Below are 19061 nucleotides of genomic sequence, written 5' to 3'. Positions count from 1 at the left end.
TTTTGTCACAACTACAAAAACTAAATAATATTGTCAGGTCATGTCGACATGTATCCCTTGCGTATGCTTGTTGAGTTATCTGATTACATCGTAGGTGTCTATCAAGGGGATCTTAACGGGTTTGAAGTACACACCAGCAGGCATGGTTGCCATATAGGCATGACTACTGACAGTACACAGCCTTAATAGTACCCCATGATCGGGTGTTGTGCTTTCAGATAACCCATCACATTGACTTTGAAAATAATACTTTTTAATTTGATCTTACTGGGGCCTTTCCACTACATAAATAATAATAAGAATTTCTAAAAATAGCTACGGCTGATTAGTTAGTAGTTCGTCACATTTGAGAGAGGGGCAGCGATTATTATTATTTCATATTGTCAGGCTTCGTACCCCTAGAAATGACGTACCCCAAGAAAAAGTGTACCCCTAAAAATAAGACACTTTCGTTTATAAGACAATTTATTGTCGTTGGATTATATGTTTACTTTTCAAACGACCATGTTTATCGCGATTATTTTTTTCTGTAACGAATCGTGTGATGTCACAGTGGAGCAGTCCATTCTTCTAGGTCTGGGACGGGTAATTAACCTGGGTACTCGGATCGGGTGGGTACTGAGTAGGACCCGGGTACCCACATGACTACCCGGACCCGTGGTTATAGTCACGTGATATATTGTTTAATGACAAACAATTTTCTAAAACTCTATGTTTAAACTACAAGTCACTTATGTTCTCATTTCTTTCTGACTACTACGCCCATTCCTTCTGACTTTTATATGTTTAAAAAAACCTTCAGTCAACGTCAGTGTATACACCAGGGCCCACTTGCGCAAAGCTATCTTAGCGCTAAGATGATCGTAACGCCCATACTTTAACATACGCTTACAATAGTCTTAGCGCTAAGATCGCTTTGTGCAAGTGGGCCCAGATCGTTTCATACATATGTATCTAATCACATTTTACCAGAGCTACGGTCACAATTTTCCCAATCGGACAGTTTGTACCTACCTCTTGAGATCTACAGCGGGTACCCGGGTAGGGTCGGGTAATAGGGGGGTGGGAACCCGGGTGGTAAATTAGGACTCGCCCCAGCCCTACATTCTACGCATAGGGATAGAGGAGAAAACACACGCTGTTGAGATTTCATATTCAAAGCAAATTTATATCCACGCCATCATTGCATTCACATTCATCAAGTCAACAAGAAATTCTCTTTAACATTCACGACAACATTCACATACATAGAACTATCATCGACACAACACATCGCAGTAAAACAACAAACGATGCTCAATCACAGCATAGTCTGGTCCAGACGTTTATTGTTGTTTTTTAGACTAGCTTCGGTCAACAGATAAACCCCGAATGTTGTTCTTCTTCAAATAACAAATCGCCCCTATGCATTTACATTATATGTTGTTTACATCTAAGTCTAAGTTAATATTTTATAATTATAGTGTAATTCATTGCTTACTGCATAGGGTTGCGATTGTCATACACCCCTTACAATCCCACCGCGTTCAACTCAATAGTCAAGGTAGGTAACTCTTCTTTGCCAAATATTCAAGTTTTATCCAATCAGAAGAGAGATTCTCCTTCACCCCGAGACTTTCCTTTACATCAACACACGCAACACGAGGGGTTGTGAACGTCAAGATGCGTCTTGAAAAGTGTTATTACTGCTCATCTACTGTGTATCCCGGTCACGGAATACAGTTTGTGAGGAACGATTGTAAGGTTTGTAACTCCAGACACGGGATGAAGTCCGAGAATGTCAGATGTCATGAAATATTTACGCTTGTATGAAGTCGGGCAGATCGGCTTGTGAAGGAAAACAGAAGGCCCCTGAAGCAGGAAAAAGATGTTACTGAAACAACGGACCCATTTATGAATAGACAATATATAAGTCCGGTGTTTCAGCAGCCTGTGTTGTGATACTACCTGTTTTTGTTTATTCTGTTACGTAATCCACTCTACCCATCCCCCTATTACCCGACCCTGTCCGGTAGTCCTCAGGAGATGGCTGAAAATGTCCGAATGGAAACATTTTTAGTATAGCCCTGGCAAAACGTATTTAGATACATGTATTTAGATACATGTCATTCATACACATGTCATTCATACACTGAAGTTGAATTAAGTTATATCTTTATTCAACCATATGAAAAATCAGAAGGAATGGGTGCATAGTCACAAAGAAATGCGAACATTAGTGACTTGTAGTGTAACCATAGAGTTCTAGACAATTTTTATCATTAAACAATATATCACTCGATTAACCAGGGGTGCGGGTAGTCCTGTGGGTACCCGGGTCCTACTCAGTACCCACCCGACCCGGGTACCCGAGTTACCCGTCCCAGCCTTCCAGAGTGCAGTTCACCCGTTCGTCTGATGAAGTGCAGAACTCACAAAAGTTTTACTCATGACAGGTAAACCCACCATAAATAACAGGAGCACCTTTAGAATACAGTACCACAACTTCTCGTGAGGACGATCTCTGCCGTAGGTCACATGTCTCAAGACAAGCAACCAGTTTTTGTGAGAATCCGTCGGACGCGAACCCACGACCTTCGGATTGTTAGCCTGACGGCTAACCGACTGAGCTACGTCCACACTATTTAACTTGGCGTAAATTTACCTAGTCATGCCTATGACGTTACGGAACTGAACGAAAAGGGTCGAATAGGTGACAGACACTTACGAAGGTTACGGGTAGGCATGGTGTCTCGTGACTTTAGTCTACGGACACTTACGAATGATCCCGATGCCATTAGGCACACTCATCCCATTCCCTAATGTACAAGATACCGAGTGGAGAGGAATGAGCTGATATGCTGTGAACTGAAGAGGGCGTCAGACGTCGAACTTGCGAGTACGCATGAATGATATGGTATTTTATAATTCGTCGGGGGATTTTTGAGCAGAAAAGTGTGGTAGGGAACACTGTAAGGATGATGTGGATAACAGTAAGGAACGAGGGAGGAATAAGCATGACTAGTGACGACACAACGGTGAGTTCGCTTTTGAATCAGTCATGAAAAAATGTAGCCGGTGAAAGTGGCTTGTGTGAACGTTCCAGGACAGTTTCCAGTTGCCAAATTATTCGATACAAAACCATTTCATCCTTTGTACTCGACATTTTTGTGTGAAGAATATTAGGAGCCGTTATATAATCTATAATAACCACTAAACGAGTACCTAACCCTAATGATCGTAAAGGGGTGATTGATCGTAAAGGGGATCCAAGGGATTAGGATAGACTTCGGGTAATCTAATAGCCACTAAACGGGTACCTAACCATGCTAACCCTAATGATCGTAAAGGGGTGATTTATCGTAAAGGGTATCCAAGGGCTAAGGATAGAGTTCGGGGTAATCTACCACTGGCGACATTTGGATGTGTTCAGCGCCAATATAATATCCCTAATAAACTGCATTCTTGTGCATAATAATGAAAATTAATGAACCGAAAAAATAATATATGTATATTAGTTCCCATTTATAACCATTTTATCCACTTGAATTACGAGAAAAACGATATAAAAAATATATAAAAAATAAAAGTGCTTTCGTAAACTAGCGCTTGCTCTAAAATGCGCGGCTGCAGGCTATAATTAGTAAACAAATACTCAACACCGCAGGGCGTATTCAATGACATTGCGTGTAGAGATGATAGCTCACTGGGAGGAGCTTATGCACACTCGATGACCCCTGACGTCACAGGGCATTGTTTCGCCGGTGTGACTGGCAACAAAATACTACAAATTACGTCATAGGGTATGATCACTTGTTTGAAAAGTTTGTGGTACTGAATTCTAAAGGTAGGCCTAAATAACACTACCCTGTCAGTGTCTGGCAAAATCAGATTAGTTAATTTAATATAATATTCCAGTATTATGAAATTTGTACAATGCACACACCCCCAGCCAATAAAATGACAAACTTTGCCTTCATTTAACCATCATATGTACATTCACTGACACTTGTGTTCACACTTGCAGCATAGGTAGATGATTCAATCGACATGACTCATAACTGACGATCACACTGTGTAAAAATGCCAGGTCAAACTGAATATCAACAGTTTTGACTTAACACTTGACCATTGTCAATGGGATGGCGTGAGTGTGCTTAATGGAATAGAATTATTGAAAAATAATTTTTTTTGAAACTGGCTACCATGCTAGATGCAGTTACTCTTTTATTTGCCATTCATTTAGCAGCTGGGGCAACTGGATAATGATACCATTTGGCATGTGCATGAAGTCAACAATAATATGGCTAATGGGTGCGAGTTATGTCACTGAAATCAACTTTAGAGAATACTTGAATCCGATTGTTTGGTTAACCTAAACAGAATCCTGTAGACCAATTTACGGTGTGTGGAAGGAAGCCTATGTGATGTGATAAAATAGTGGTCTCTTTCAGAAGTGAGGGGTAAGATTACTAAGAATATATTGCATCATTGGTCAAAATGTACGCTTTTCATCTTTGGGCACGCAAGAAACCTATGATTGTGGGTTCGCATCCCTGTTTTGCCTGATTATATTTTTGGGTGTGTCAGCACCATACCCCGTGTTTGTGGGTTTCACCAAAAGTGAAAAAAATTGTGGCTAAAGTAGCAGACTGAATCTGATACAATTATCTGCTTCCATCTTCCCGAGGCAAGGAGATTAAATGACCATAAAAGTCCAGTTACCAACATTGCCAAGCTAGGCTGGAATTTCAAGGCTCAATCCTAGTGCCACCAGTGGCTATTACAGGTTATGTCCCTCATATTAAGTTATTGACCAGTCAGATTCCACCTCTCATATCACTTGCACCGAAATCTGCACGGCATTCACCATGTTATTTATGAAGATGATGTTCATTTCATTGTGCGATTTTGATTGGACTATGCATAGATTCGTTCATCCAGCCAAAATATAAATGAAATTACAGCTGAGGCTGGCAAGGGTGGAAACATGACTTTTATTGTCAGTTAACATTACCTACGGAAGATGGAAAAGTGCATGTGTAGCAGTGCTCAACCAGTACATAATGTTCACCAAATGAATTTCAAAGTTAAACATATCTAAGGGACAGGGATGTCTCTTGTTATGAAAACTGTTTCAACAAACCTTGCATAGGTCTCCAATACTTACCTTGGCTGCTGACAGTTTACTTGGAAGGTTTGAGAATCATTTGTTTTGAGGATTTGATAAGAGATAGAATTTTTGTATCTCAGACTTTATCAGATTTCCCTTCTTAATCCTACACTTTAACGGCGTGAAGACCAGTTAGACACATGTCCATTTAATGAATTAATTCTTGTGTTTTCAGGTTTTTAGATTCTGTCGATCAAAATGTCACAAAGCATTTCAGAAGAAGAGAAACCCCAGAAAAGCTCCATGGACTAAGGCATTCAGGAAGGCGCATGGCAAAGAGCTTACAATCGACCCGTCATTGGAGTTTGAAAAGAGACGAAATGTTCCTGTTAAATATGACCGAGAACTTTGGCAAAACACAGGTGAGCTATTACTCTAACACTGGAGGGCAATGGGCCAATTGGTCACAGGTGTGCTCAGGGGCGGTCGGGTAGCCTAGTGGTTAAAGCGTTCGCTCATCACACCAAAGACCCAGGTTCGATTCCCGACATGGGTACAATGTGTGAAGCCCATTTCTGGTGTCCCCCGCCGTCATATTGCTGGAATATTGCTAAAAGCGGCGTAAAATCTCACTCACTCACAAGGGTGCTCTGGCCAAGCCAGGAATGCAGGGTTCGGATTTAGATTTGACCTGACAGTGATCCTTGGATCTTTTAGCACCTTTCATGTATACCTGGGTTTTACAAGATAATGTCAATGTTATTGTCAAATTAACTTCAAACCGGAATTATCTGTGGCTGTCAAGTAGAATGAAAGAGTGAGTAAGTGAATTTAACATCACACCATCACGCAGCCATATAGCAACATCATCAAAGCAATCTTCACCCTAAACCCAGCATAGGTTAATAAACTATAGGGTCTTCAGCAACCAGTGCTTGCTGAAAAGGCGACTAGGCTTGTCGTAAGAGGTGACTAACAGGATTTGGTGGTCAGGCTCGCTGACTTGGTTGAAGCATGTCAATGATCCCAATTACGTGGATCGATGCTAATGATATCAATCACTGGATTGTCTGGTCCGGACTCGATTATTTGCAGACCACCATCATATAGCTTGAATATTGCTGAGTGCGGCGTTAAACAACAAACTGAACCCCCCAAAAATAAACTATAGTCTGTGTGTAATGTAGAAGAAGTAGCCACATACACCGGTACCTTGCTTACAACTAATTTCTCTGTGCTGAAGCACTTTGTTCTAAATTTAAGTAAGAGGTATCTAAGCTACAGTTAAGACTACCTCAAATTTTAAAACAGGTTTATCTCCTATACGGAGATGCATGTACAGTAAGCTGGATAATTGAGGATGATTTTTGTTCAACGGCCATTCAGCAGCCATGGCAATCAAAGGGAGATAATTCATGTCCATCTGCCTACTGAATACTTGCAGCCCTTAAACTATAACACCACCAACTGGAGCCAAGTACATGCACATGTATTTTACTTTTTATCAATATTTAGCAAAGTAAGCTGTTAAAGATTGTTTAATGATAAAATGCCACATCAGCATCTGCCACAGCCTTTGACATGTGGGTGATGTGAGTCTGATCAAACTGTCAAACCACATACCATGTTCATTTCATAAACTTTGACTTTGTAGGCTTTTGTTGCTTATGTAAGCTGCACTTTCTTGACTAAAATGAATTTTACTTCTGATTTTTGACTATCAGACTATTAGACTTGAAGCAACTGTTTATTTCTTGCATGTACTGTTTACTCCAGTGAGAGCCATGCAGCGAATTGGGGAGATCAGGTCACGAAGGGAGAGACAGTTTGTTAAAAACAGGTAAGTTGCATCTCTTAGTGTTCCAGATGGGGGAGGGACAGTGGGGTCTGATGGTTTAAGTGATTGCTTGTCACGCAAAAGACCCATGTTTGATTCCCTTCATGGGTACACTGTCTGAAGCCCATTTCTGGTGTCCCCTCCTGTGATATTGCTGGAATATGCTTCAGATGTTTTTTTTTAAAACATTCTTTCTTTGTTCTTAATCATAATAATAATCATTGTTAATAATGAGGATAAGGGAAAAGCAAACTTTGCCACTGACATGAGTGTCATCAGAACGATGTGACAAGAACATTTAGAATAACATAGCACATATGTAAGCTGACCAATTGTAAGTTTGTGAACAGGTGCATTCGGTCTGTTTAAATAATGACTTATGTTTTTCTTTACCACCAGTGATTGCTATGTTTCTCAGAATGATAACCCAGATTCAGATTGTAACGAAACAGGGAGATACAATAGTTATATGTCTCATGTCTGTCTTGACAAGATGACAGTAGTACAGACAGGAACTTGGGGTGTCACTTATCACCGATGGATATAGATGCATTGCAAAGTGAACACATCACAATATGATACATTATATGCTTGGCCTTGTCTCAATTCATGTGTCAGTTCAAAAGTACTCAATTCAGCAATTCAATCAACCAGTCTGATAACTATTTAGGTTAGCGCTACATTTTTGCCTATTAATCAAAATGCTAAATCTGATTTTTGTATTGGTTGATGTAAGTGGTGCGAGATTGGTCTGAGGGGTCACACGCTGTGACTCAGGTGGATGAGGGTTATCATACCTCAATGGTGTGAGACGAGGCTTGGCTTGGATGGATAAGGGTTCTCGTACCTCAATCGTGTGAGACGTGGCTGATAATATCAATTCTGATTTGACTGGTCCAGACACGATTATTTACTGGCCATAGTACAGTTTGAGTATAGCTGCCTGCAGCATGAGACAACTAACAGAGTACATACAGTCAAGTCTCATTATCCAACATGGTCGGTTGTATAAAATTATGTCGGATTAACTAGCATATCAGATAAACAATTTTGTAGTATCAGCGTTCGTGATTGAAAATCGGACAACTACACTGTAGATAAGGGGCAGATGACCATGGCGACGGTGATCACTGTTGGATTAAGTAACGAGACTGATTAATGAGTTATTTCGGTAATTCGTTGCAAATTAGGTGTGTCAGAGTGCAAGGCGGTCAGATTAACAGGTCTAAAGAGCACTGATTTGACCGGCTCCCATCATTAGTGTTTGATAAAGCCGTTTTACCGATTAAGGAGACTTGACTGCTAATGTTTCGTAATTTTATATTTCAGTAACCTGTAATAGTAGATTAGGATATTTAGAATGATGCATTAATGATAGGAAAAATGCATGTGTTTCATCCAGGGGTCCGGAAAATTTAAAATCCCAATCGGACATTTGCATTTAGGCCACGTCCCCTTCAAATAGCGTATTTTTGCACGACTTTTCACACACATTACAAGTTGTTACGTACAGTGTTCCCTCGTTATTGCGCGCTTCGGTTATAGCGCGCAGTAAAGCATAGCTCCCAAAATTTACTAACATTTTTAACAAACCCAAGTTTTCCAATGACACAATGTTTTCCCCCATCTCAGAAAACGTTATCAACTGATCACTGCGATCACGTAACACCGGAAATACCAGTCAACAAATCTGAACTGAAGTACGCAATTTAATCCTATCATTATAATATCTGGTGATAAAAAAATTTGTTCATTGTTTATCTGGACTAGAGTTTGCAATATATTTGATTAATTTTATTCAATATTTCATTCAATAATTACAATGAAGTTTTCAATAATCTCGACGAAATCGTATGCGAAGTGATCGGTAGATCGCACAACTCACCGTTTTTTACAGCAACCACGATCAGATTACCACTATTGACGCCTTGAAACGAACTTTTGTTGCAAGAGAATGGATACACATATCATAAATGCCGTACCATGACTCGCTAAAAGTCATATTTGAGGCAGTTTGACTATTAAATGTCAACATAACGTTTTCGCAGTCGAAATACATGTAGCGCGGGAAGTCCATACGATGACTGGTCAAAATCGTTACATACGTCAAAAAATATCCTGCATACCATCTGTATCAAGTGCTACGCTTATGGTTCTTATAATTTTAAGTATATGTGGTGGAAACTGCAACTAAAATAACACGATATTGGAATATATATTTCCTGATAAAATAATAATTTCAGATACATTTTCTTCCGACCATTGCATCAAAATTCTTTGAAGTTGTATCATTGGGTACGTTTTAACTGAATCACCGGTAGATTGGGAGGAAACGTGTGCACAGCTGATTGCATCTGGCTTATTTTACGAGAAAATACACATGGCAATCTTAATCTCTGCATATAAAACAATGCCTTGGAGAGCAGGAAATACATTTTAATTGGTAAATCATCATAACTAGTGATGTTTTATGTCAAATTTCATACTTTTATTGACCAAGTTTGTTATACCTGTTTATTCACCTGAATTCGCTGAAGGGATACGATAACGCTCATCAATTATTTTTACCCTGAAGGTAGCGTTGTTTGTTTTTTAAAATGTGCGGACAGAAAAATTTAAATCCCGGTATGCAATATTTTAAACCGGACATTTGAGATTCCCAATCGGACATGTCCGGCGCATATGACCCGTTTCCAGACCCCTGGTTTCATCACATTGTGGAGCACATCATGTTTCAAAGTGTTTTGATGAATTATTAGTTCACAAGAGTTTGTTTTCGGTGCGATTGTTTCTTATGTATTTTTGTGTTTGTAGGTTAAAGAAGGGTAAGGAGCTAAGGAAGGAGGCCGACATCAAGGAGGTTGAGAAGAATATCCATCTTATTAAGTCACCAGCAGGTATGTATATAGCAGACTTCTCACTGGGCATGGGAAGCAGGGAAGTTTGGGATCTCAGTGGCAGAATAGTTCTGTATCTCTACAGCTGATCTCTCAGTGGCAGGTTAGTTCTGTATCTCTATAGCTGATCCCTCAGTGACAGGATAGTTCTGTATCTCTATAGCTGATCCCTCAGTGGCAGGTTAGTTCTGTATCTCTACAGCTGATCTCTCAGTGGCAGGTTAGTTCTGTATCTCTATAGCTGGTCCCTCAGTGGCAGGTTAGTTCTGTATCTCTATAGCTGATCCCTCAGTGACAGGATAGTTCTGTATCTCTACAGCTAGTCCCTCAGTGACAGGATAGTTCTGTATCTCTACAGCTGGTCCCTCAGTGGCAGGATAGTTCTGTATCTCTACAGCTGATCTCTCAGTGGCAGGTTAGTTCTGTATCTCTATAGCTGATCCCTCAGTGACAGGATAGTTCTGTATCTCTACAGCTGGTCCCTCAGTGACAGGATTGTTCTGTATCTCTAAATCTGGTCCCTCAGTGACAGGATAGTTCTGTATCTCTACAGCTGGTCCCTCAGTGACAGGATAGTTCTGTATCTCTACAGCTGGTCCCTCAGTGACAGGATAGTTCTGTATCTCTACAACTGGTCCCTCAGTGACAGGATTGTTCTGTATCTCTACAGCTGGTCCCTCAGTGACAGGATAGTTCTGTATCTCTACAGCTGGTCCCTCAGTGACAGGATAGTTCTGTATCTCTACAGCTGGTCCCTCAGTGACAGGATAGTTCTGTATCTCTACAGCTGGTCCCTCAGTGACAGGATAGTTCTGTATCTCTACAGCTGGTCCCTCAGTGACAGGATAGTTCTGTATCTCTACAGCTGGTCCCTCAGTAACAGGATAGTTCTGTATCTACATCAATCTTTCAGTAACAGGATAGTTCTGTATCTACATCAATCTCTCAGTAACAGGATAGTTGTGTATCTACATCAATATCTCGGTGGCACGATAGTTCTGTATCTACATCAATCTCTCAGTAACAGGATAGTTCTGTATCTCTACATCAATCTCTCAGTAACAGGATAGTTCTGTATCTCTACATCAATCTCTCAGTAACAGGATAGGGGCGGTCGGGTAGCCTAGTGGTTAAAGCGTCCGCTCGTCACGCCGAAGACCCGGGTTCGATTCCCGACATGGGTACAATGTGTGAAGCCCATTTTTGGTGTCCCCCGCCGTGATATTGCTGGAATATTGCTAAAAGCGGCGTAAAACCATACTCACTCACTCACTCACTCAGTAACAGGATAGTTCTGTATCTGCATCAGTCTTTCAATGGCAGGATAGTTCTGTATCTCTGCATCTGATATCTTTGGAGGAGACTTCTCAGTGTTAGAGTAGTTACGTATCTTTACTATCTTTACAGCAAACCACAGTGGCAGGGTAGTTATGTATCTCTCAAGCAGACCTCTCTGCATGCTCTGTGGGTATTGGTACGGGGGTAGTTACATAACTCTACAGAAGACCTTACAGCGGAAATTGGTGACTGGGTAGTTATTAATCTGTTGAGAAGCCCTGTCAGTGGCTATGGGAGACAGCCAAGTTAACTGTATGACATCTGGCTCATGCTTATTTAAAAACAAATCTGTTAAAGGGGCATAACTCTGTAAGATAAGTGGAAGCTGAATACATCCATTTTCAGATATAGTTCACTTGCAACTGTTTAAAGGTACATATTTTTTCAATAGTGTTGAATGACATAATTTCAATGAAACACATTTATAGGTTGTGAAATAAATCATAAGTTTGCTGAGAATTTAAATGTGTATGTTAAAAGTGGGAAAACCGATCATTGAATCGTATACTGATTGAACAAAATAAGCAAATACAGAATTAGTGTTGAAGAAAGTTTGCTGATTTCTTTAATAATAGATGCTTCATATGAACAAGGCGAGATGAAATTATGATATCTTTGATGGGTCACTACTTCACCAGGAAGCGATCCAAATCAGGCTTCAAACGTGATGGCTTGTCAGTCATAGGCTTCCTTTGTTTCCTGTCACTATATCAGGGTTAGAACTTAACACTAGTCCACTAGCCGCGGGCTTATACAAACAACCTAATTTCCCCATTGTTTTCATCTAACAAGGGTGTTATCACTTTACCTGAGCTAGTGAAGCTTTTGAGTTTAATTCGAACCCTGCACTGTATACCTGGGAGAATGACTTCCTACTTTATAGATTACCGTATTCGACGTAATAAGCGCCCCGCTCTAATAAGCGCCCACGGCGATATTTGCTAATATATTGGCTAGTGATCAATCCCAATTAGCACCCCTTCCGATTTATCGATGTACACAAGACTTATTTATTCGCGGATAATACGCACTTGTGTGTTGGTACCCGTGTGTGTTAATCCACCCTTAATTATGGGCAATTAAATTCTGGAAAAATATATCTGTCGTATATAAACATTTCAGGCTGTCAGCATAAACCACGACATTTACGATCTTTCAACTGTTTTTTTTCCACAAAATTAATATTCTAATAAGAGCCCACTTTTTCTAATTTTGAGAGCGCCCTGGGCGCTTATTAAGTGGAATACAGTATGTGATTCTCTGTGTGACCATTCCATGTTAGAATAGACCCCCAACAACCTGTGCTTTTTGTAAGAGATGGATCAGCTGGTCAGACTGGGAGACTTGGATTGGGGCCACTGTACCTTGACTGTGTGGTACCTTGCTCACAATATCAATTACTGTTTGTCTCCTACTGACTCAATTATTCACAAGTTGTCATATTGTGGAGTGAGGTGTTAAAAACACAAGCAGGGTTGTATGATGACTGACTGTGAGATGCTGGTCTGTTGCAGCTCGGTTGGCACAGAAGGAGAAGAAGCTGGTGGAGGTGATCGTGGAGGATGATGATGAGGACATGGAGGAGAACTAACAGGGCACGTCAATGTCTGCACACAGGATACAGAGATTTCATTACATGCAGATTATAAACATACAAAGTCAAGGTTGACTTTTGGTATCTCGGAGTGGCTTTGTTCACATAACACATCCGTTCAGGATGCTAACTCTTCAGATGAGAGAGGTATTTGCGAATTGAAATTCACAACTTCACTGTAACAAGATCCTATATTTTGAAATATAATGAATACTATGCTCATTTATTTGTTGGTAACCATGAAGCAAGTTTAATCTTTGTAATGTTTTGACAATTTCTTGGTGCAATTTTGCTTGTGTTGCAACCAATGTTAGATCACTCTCTGAAACAAGTTCTACTACCATGGAAACAATTGTGAGGGCAAGTTAAAATAAGGTTGACTGGAAATCAGGATAATGAGCATTGCCAGGGTCAAGGCTGTGTTGCTCTGGTGCATCATAACAGTGGATGCAACACATGGCTCAGGAGGCTTAGGACAAACTATTATATGCATTGTTCTTTGTCACTTGTGTGGTCATGAATAAATTATCACAGTACAAAGTTGTCTGTCTTGTTTCTGTTGGTCACACCGATGAAGTTAGTCACTGTAAAGGTTGCTTGTAAAGATATGGCTTTTGGAGTATATTACTTTCTTCTATTTGCATCCCTTTTAAGAAACTTGTTGCATGTTAATTAAGTGAAATCTTTTGAATCCGGAAGGCAACATTCATCGGATGCTGCTCATAAGATCTATCGCTTGTTTGTCTGATCCTCAATTATTTAAATGCCTTAGCCATATGCTGTGTTAAACAACAAACAAGCAAATGTTTTAGGAATTTTAATTTTGCATTTCGTTTTAAATTTAAAGTAATTATTAACCTACCACAATTATGTCATTGTGATCAATGTTTATTAGTCTGGTTATTGGGGTCAGAAATGTTCCACATTCTACGGAAGTCTGTAAATAATCAAGTCTGGACCAAACAATCTAGTTATTGACCTCTACGCATTTGGGATACCATGATATTTATCAACTAAGTCACCGAGCCTGGTCACCTGATCCCGTTAGTTGCTGAAGACGTATTCTAACCCAGATCTTCACGGGTCCAGAAATAGAGTATGCAGTGGGCTTTTTGATAACCCCTGGAGTTAACTTTAAGTTGCACATATCACCTACTTTCTTTGTTACCCAAAGCGTTGCTGAATAGTTTATCAGCTTAAACTGTTTTGACCTAATAGTCAATATATAAGCTACCTTTCCTTCTGAGTGCACAGGGTACAGTCATCGTGCAATGGATAGAGTGTGGCTGACAAGGAAGTTTCTGTTCAGTAATGCAGGCACTTGACTATTATCTAAGTTGCAAAAAGTATGTAATATTCACATGGTTTTGAAGGCCATTACAGGGTTGGACAGGGCAGGACAGGTCCGGAGCCCCCAACTATCGAGACAAGGAAGTTGATATATACGTGTAACTTCTCGTCACTACGAACATGATGGAACGGGCAAAATCCCCCCTCCTCCTTTGGGCGTTCAATGGGCCCTGATCACTGCCTTTTCTCATATAAATAGGTTTGGCACGCTGAGCGTTGCACGACCGAGGTGTGTATTATCGCAAATGTGTTAACAAACATGCATTTGGTGATGCATGCATCAGATCACACACGTGGCATCCTACAATCTTTTATCACAAATTAACTTTGTTGCCACCCGAGGTAAACAGGTATTTATAACCAAGAGCATCATCACACCATTGTATGACTGCACATATACAGTTAAATGTGTTCCACCATACTGTATAATACCGCAAGTCCCGATGTGTTTTAAATAGCATCTGGAATATATGCCATACATGGGGGAGATATACGACAATCGTTACGCAACGAGTTGACAATTCTTTTAGCTATGCCCTTTTGCGCTTAGGCGGAACCCAGTCGCAAAAATGGCCACGAGAGGGGCACGAGTTTCGGTCACGATTGACGGTCTTGTGTGCCGTTGTGGCACCACCACTACGTAGACTGTGCAGACTATGACTTTTAATATAGTGTTCGTTACAAAGGGAGACAATGCATCCAGGAAAAGTTCCCTCAGTCTAGTGTAAGCCATGGGGATGTTGCCTTTTCTTATATTAAGACAACCAGACATACATTTGCTGAGAATTCTGAAAATGAAATGATCAGAATGTCCCGGAATGCATGCAAGGTTTCCAAACATTCAACTGGACACAATTTTCAATTGCGTTCTTCTTATAACAAGCCACGCTCCGTCTCTGTATACACCAGTTTTAGATTTGTCAATAAAAACATTCATGTGTGATTTATAAAATACAATATCCTGATGAGAAATTGTAATCAGTTCAGCATCCCGTGAATATCCCGGATTAGAACAGGTCTTCAGCAGGTCTTCTGGCTTGGTTGATGCATGTCATCGTATCCCAATTTTTCGATCGATGCGCATGATGTCAATAACTGGATTGTCTGGTCCGGACTCGATTATTTACAGACCGCCGTCATATATCTGGACTATTGCTGAGTGCGGCGTTAAACAACAAACAAACAAACATATAATCACTTCAGAAATTAGTAAAACTTCAGCATAAGCCAAGAAGGACATTAGCTTGTATTCTCAAATCAGACAAAAATGAGTTTACAATTCTTCAACCCTACAACCTCTCAAGAATTGCAACACAAATTGGCTCCTTCTTAACCACATAATTCGCTAATTTACATTTATCTGCTTCCAAAACATATACTTACTTCAATACCGTATTCTTGTTCCTGTCTGGAACATCCATGACTACAGATGTTGTAACAATCCTGAAACCTGACCAGTCCGTTGACTGAGAAGGCACCCAAAGGGATTTTTCTACTTTAGGAACGAAACCTGAACTGAGTAGAATCTGCTTCACAGCTGCACCTGACGCGTGTGAGGCGTTGTTGTTTTTGTGACAGTCTCTTCTGAAGTGAGTCGTCACCGCATGAAAAACATGCTCTTGTCTTCTGGCCCCTGGCACGAAAAAGCTGGTCAAGTTTGCTGATAGCCTGACTGGCCAAGACTGGATACGGCGCTTGACCTCCACGTTTCTGACGTAATTTCCGATCAGCCGTATTGTCTTCCCTCGTTAGTTTCCTGTCGTCGTCCGAAACATCTGCAAGTTCATTGGAATCATAGCTCCGGACCGTCTCCCATCCACCCTTGGAAGAATCTGCTGACTCTATCTGTTTATTCGTTTCTGGGGCCTTGCCATCTCTGACGTGATTAAAGTTTCACAGTCCTCGAAACGTTGATCTTGGATAGCTATCAGAACTTGATATAGTGAGTCAGCCGTTTCTTCACTGAAACTGTGTTAGAGCTTATTGCCCCCCCCTAACACCACAAATAATAATTTCAGCTTTTGTGACATTTAAGGCGTCGGTATTCAAACTAGGAATACAATGGCCGTGCTTGCACTTAGATCGGGGGGGGGGGGGGGGGGGGGGGGGGGGGGGTGTTACGTCAACGCTACACACCACTAAGAGAAAGTAATTTCCTTCTAATTCATCCTTCAATCAAAATGGATAACATTTCAGCAGCATTGGGCGTTACACTAAGGAGGTAGACGCATTGGACCGGTTTCACTTCAGGCTTTCCTCCAACATTAAGCTGATACGCAGTTTGTTGAAATCTATGACACAGACTGTGAATACAAAAGGGCTTGCATTAATGCTCTGGACAACTTCTTCTAATTTCCCTCATTTAGCCACCCAGCAGCAATAGCTGTCAAATGTCGTCGTTGAAACATATTGTGAAACTGGATTATCATCTCCGCCCTTTTCTAAGTCAATTTTGTCATGACTATCACAAGATGCCGAGTCTTCAAGTGCATTACCAACATCACACATGTGACCGCATTGCTGGCAGCTGTTGTATGGCGATGAAGTTAAACAAACCCAGGAACAGGAATTCAACCACATTTGTTTTAATCACCAGCATCACCAGTCAATTTCAGCACTACCGAAGCCTTAATATGGCCATGTTGTATAAAAAAAAGTGTTATTGGTGATGAACGTGACAGAAAAAAAGAAGAAAAAAATTTGTCAAAAGATTCCCAAAATTGTTTGGCCAGCATATGTGTTGAACTATTTAATCACAAATACTGGAGTTTACTTATGTCTTTATTTACCAACTGTTATACATGTCTGATTACATGAAACATGCTACAAACACATGACACATACGATGGACAAAGTATATCACAGAACAAAAGAACAAATTAAAGGATTAAATGTGGTGATCAAATTGAAATAAGGAACACCAGGCAACATTCTTCTTGGTTTTTGTCACAGCAATAAATGATCCAAAATACGTAATTGTAATTATTTTTAATATTTACCATATTTACATTATTAATCCACTGAGCGTATACCAACTATCCGGATCTTGCAGGGGGGGGGGCTCCACAAATAATATGTACTTACAATGTGCTCATCCAATTTGAGTTCCAGAATCGACTACTTTGATCAATTCTGGTCCCCGTGTCATAACTTATTTACCGTCAAATGTCATGTTAAAAGTTTATCTTATTATTGTAATCATGCGCAACCCTGTATAAAAATGAAACAACAAAAATTTAAAAAAGAAACGAAAAATACCCTGCTGTGGCCGATAGCTTCACAGACGTCCCTGTGTCTAGTTTTCTAGTTATCTGGAACTTTTTGTCTTTTGGAAACTGAACTACACAGCCAGTTCATGTCAATGTATATTCTAAGTTGTCCTCTACACGGCCAGTTCATGTCAATGTATATTCTAAGTTGTCCTCTACACGGCCAGTTCATGTCAATGTATATTCTAAGTTGTCCTCTACACAGCCAGTTCATGTCAATGTATATTCTAAGTTGTCCTCTACACGGCCAGTTCATGTCAATGTATATTCTAAGTTGTCCTCTACACAGCCAGTTCATGTCAATGTATATTCTAAGTTGTCCTCTACACGGCCAGTTCATGTCAATGTATATTCTAAGTTGTCCTCTACACAGCCAGTTCATGTCAATGTATATTCTAAGTTGTCCTCTACACGGCCAGTTCATGTCAATGTATATTCTAAGTTGTCCTCTACACAGCCAGTTCATGTCAATGTATATTCTAAGTTGTCCTCTACACAGCCAGTTCATGTCAATGTATATTCTAAGTTGTCCTCTACACAGCCAGTTCATGTCAATGTATATTCTAAGTTGTCCTCTACACTGCCAGTTCATGTCAATGTGCATACTATTGTTGCCCCTCCACACAACCAGTTCATGTCAATGTGTATTCTAATTTCATTCCAAGTATTCAGTGTAATTTCGGAGGCCATCTCAGCCTGACACTCATGTGTGTGAGAGCCGACTCAGCTCAATATATTACAGATCAATAGTGAATGTCTCTATTAAAACCTCAAACTAAAAGCACTCTGACGACAGTGAAGTTCCAGTGTGAAATGGCGTTTAAGAAAGTTTTAAAGAGACGTGCGTTGCAGTGGAATGAATTTGTACATTATAGGAATAAATTACATAGAGCTTAAGATTTTTTCTTCTTCCAATAGAACTTCACTGGCGTCAGAGCTCCATTAGTAGGTGAAATGGCGTTTAAATTAGTTAAAAAAGACATGCGTTACAGTATAATGAAATAATTATATTACTTGAATAAATGTATTTAAAGTATGACAAGCAACAGTACACTAACGGAACCTTCATTGTACGAATACGTAATGTGTATTGATGCAGGTAGCAATAATAGATAAACATGCCATCTCGAGAATATGTGCAAAAAGAAACACCCTAATGAAAGCACAAATAATTTAGCCGAAAAACCCCCATAGAAATATTCCAATTGTCATCAACACGATGGCGTTGACGTTGACGAACATTCTCCACTTGGGTGTCTCCTCTATAGAAGTCAAGACCTTCCTCTGTTTTTCCTCCTCCTCTTCCGAGATCTCCTCCGCCTTGGGGGGTTCATACCCGCATACCAAGTACATGATACGGCGCCACTGAGGCAAGGATGCCACATCTGTGAACGAAGGTGATAACCGAATACAATAGTGTACGTGTTAACGTATCTGGCCTCACATCTGTGAACAATGGCGAGTACTGATTACTATATTGTTTGTTCATGTTAACGTATCTACCCTTTCACATGTGAAGGAAGGTGATAACCGAATACAATAGTGTCTGTACATGTTAACGTGTCTGCCCTCACATCTGTTAACGATGGCGAGTACTGAATACAATAGTGTTTGTACATGTTAACGTGTCTGCCCTCATATCTGTAAACGATGGCAAGTACTGATTACAATGGTGTTTGTTCAT

The 19061-nt window shown here is 40.3% G+C and overlaps 2 protein-coding genes across 3 annotated transcripts in view; one reads left to right on the top strand and one right to left on the bottom strand.

Annotated features, from left to right (window-relative positions):
* The first annotated feature begins 1603 nt into the window (after positions 1-1603).
* LOC124136920 (probable ribosome biogenesis protein RLP24) lies at positions 1604-13298 on the top strand. The gene is made up of 5 exons (XM_046502985.2): positions 1604-1743; positions 5328-5514; positions 6869-6932; positions 9744-9826; positions 12679-13298. Exons 1-5 carry the CDS (start codon positions 1663-1665, stop codon positions 12753-12755), a joined length of 492 nt encoding a protein of 163 aa, XP_046358941.1. The 5' UTR covers positions 1604-1662; the 3' UTR covers positions 12756-13298.
* Positions 13299-16876: 3578 nt separating this feature from the next.
* LOC124136919 (sodium/glucose cotransporter 4-like) overlaps positions 16877-19061 on the bottom strand; it is a 34295-nt gene continuing 32110 nt past the window's right edge. For both annotated transcript variants that reach the window (XM_046502984.2, XM_048402503.1), the window contains exon 16: positions 16877-18762. In XM_046502984.2, the coding sequence (XP_046358940.2) occupies positions 18551-18762 (212 nt within the window). In that variant the 3' untranslated portion in view covers positions 16877-18550. The remainder of the gene's footprint in view (positions 18763-19061) is intronic.

Source organism: Haliotis rufescens, unplaced genomic scaffold (genome assembly GCF_023055435.1).
Source record: "Haliotis rufescens isolate VD_foot unplaced genomic scaffold, xgHalRufe1.0.p SCAF_1, whole genome shotgun sequence".
Taxonomy (NCBI): Eukaryota; Metazoa; Mollusca; class Gastropoda; order Lepetellida; family Haliotidae; genus Haliotis; species Haliotis rufescens.
The sequence above is the reverse complement of the archived record's forward strand: the minus strand, read 5'-3'. Positions and strand labels throughout refer to the sequence as shown.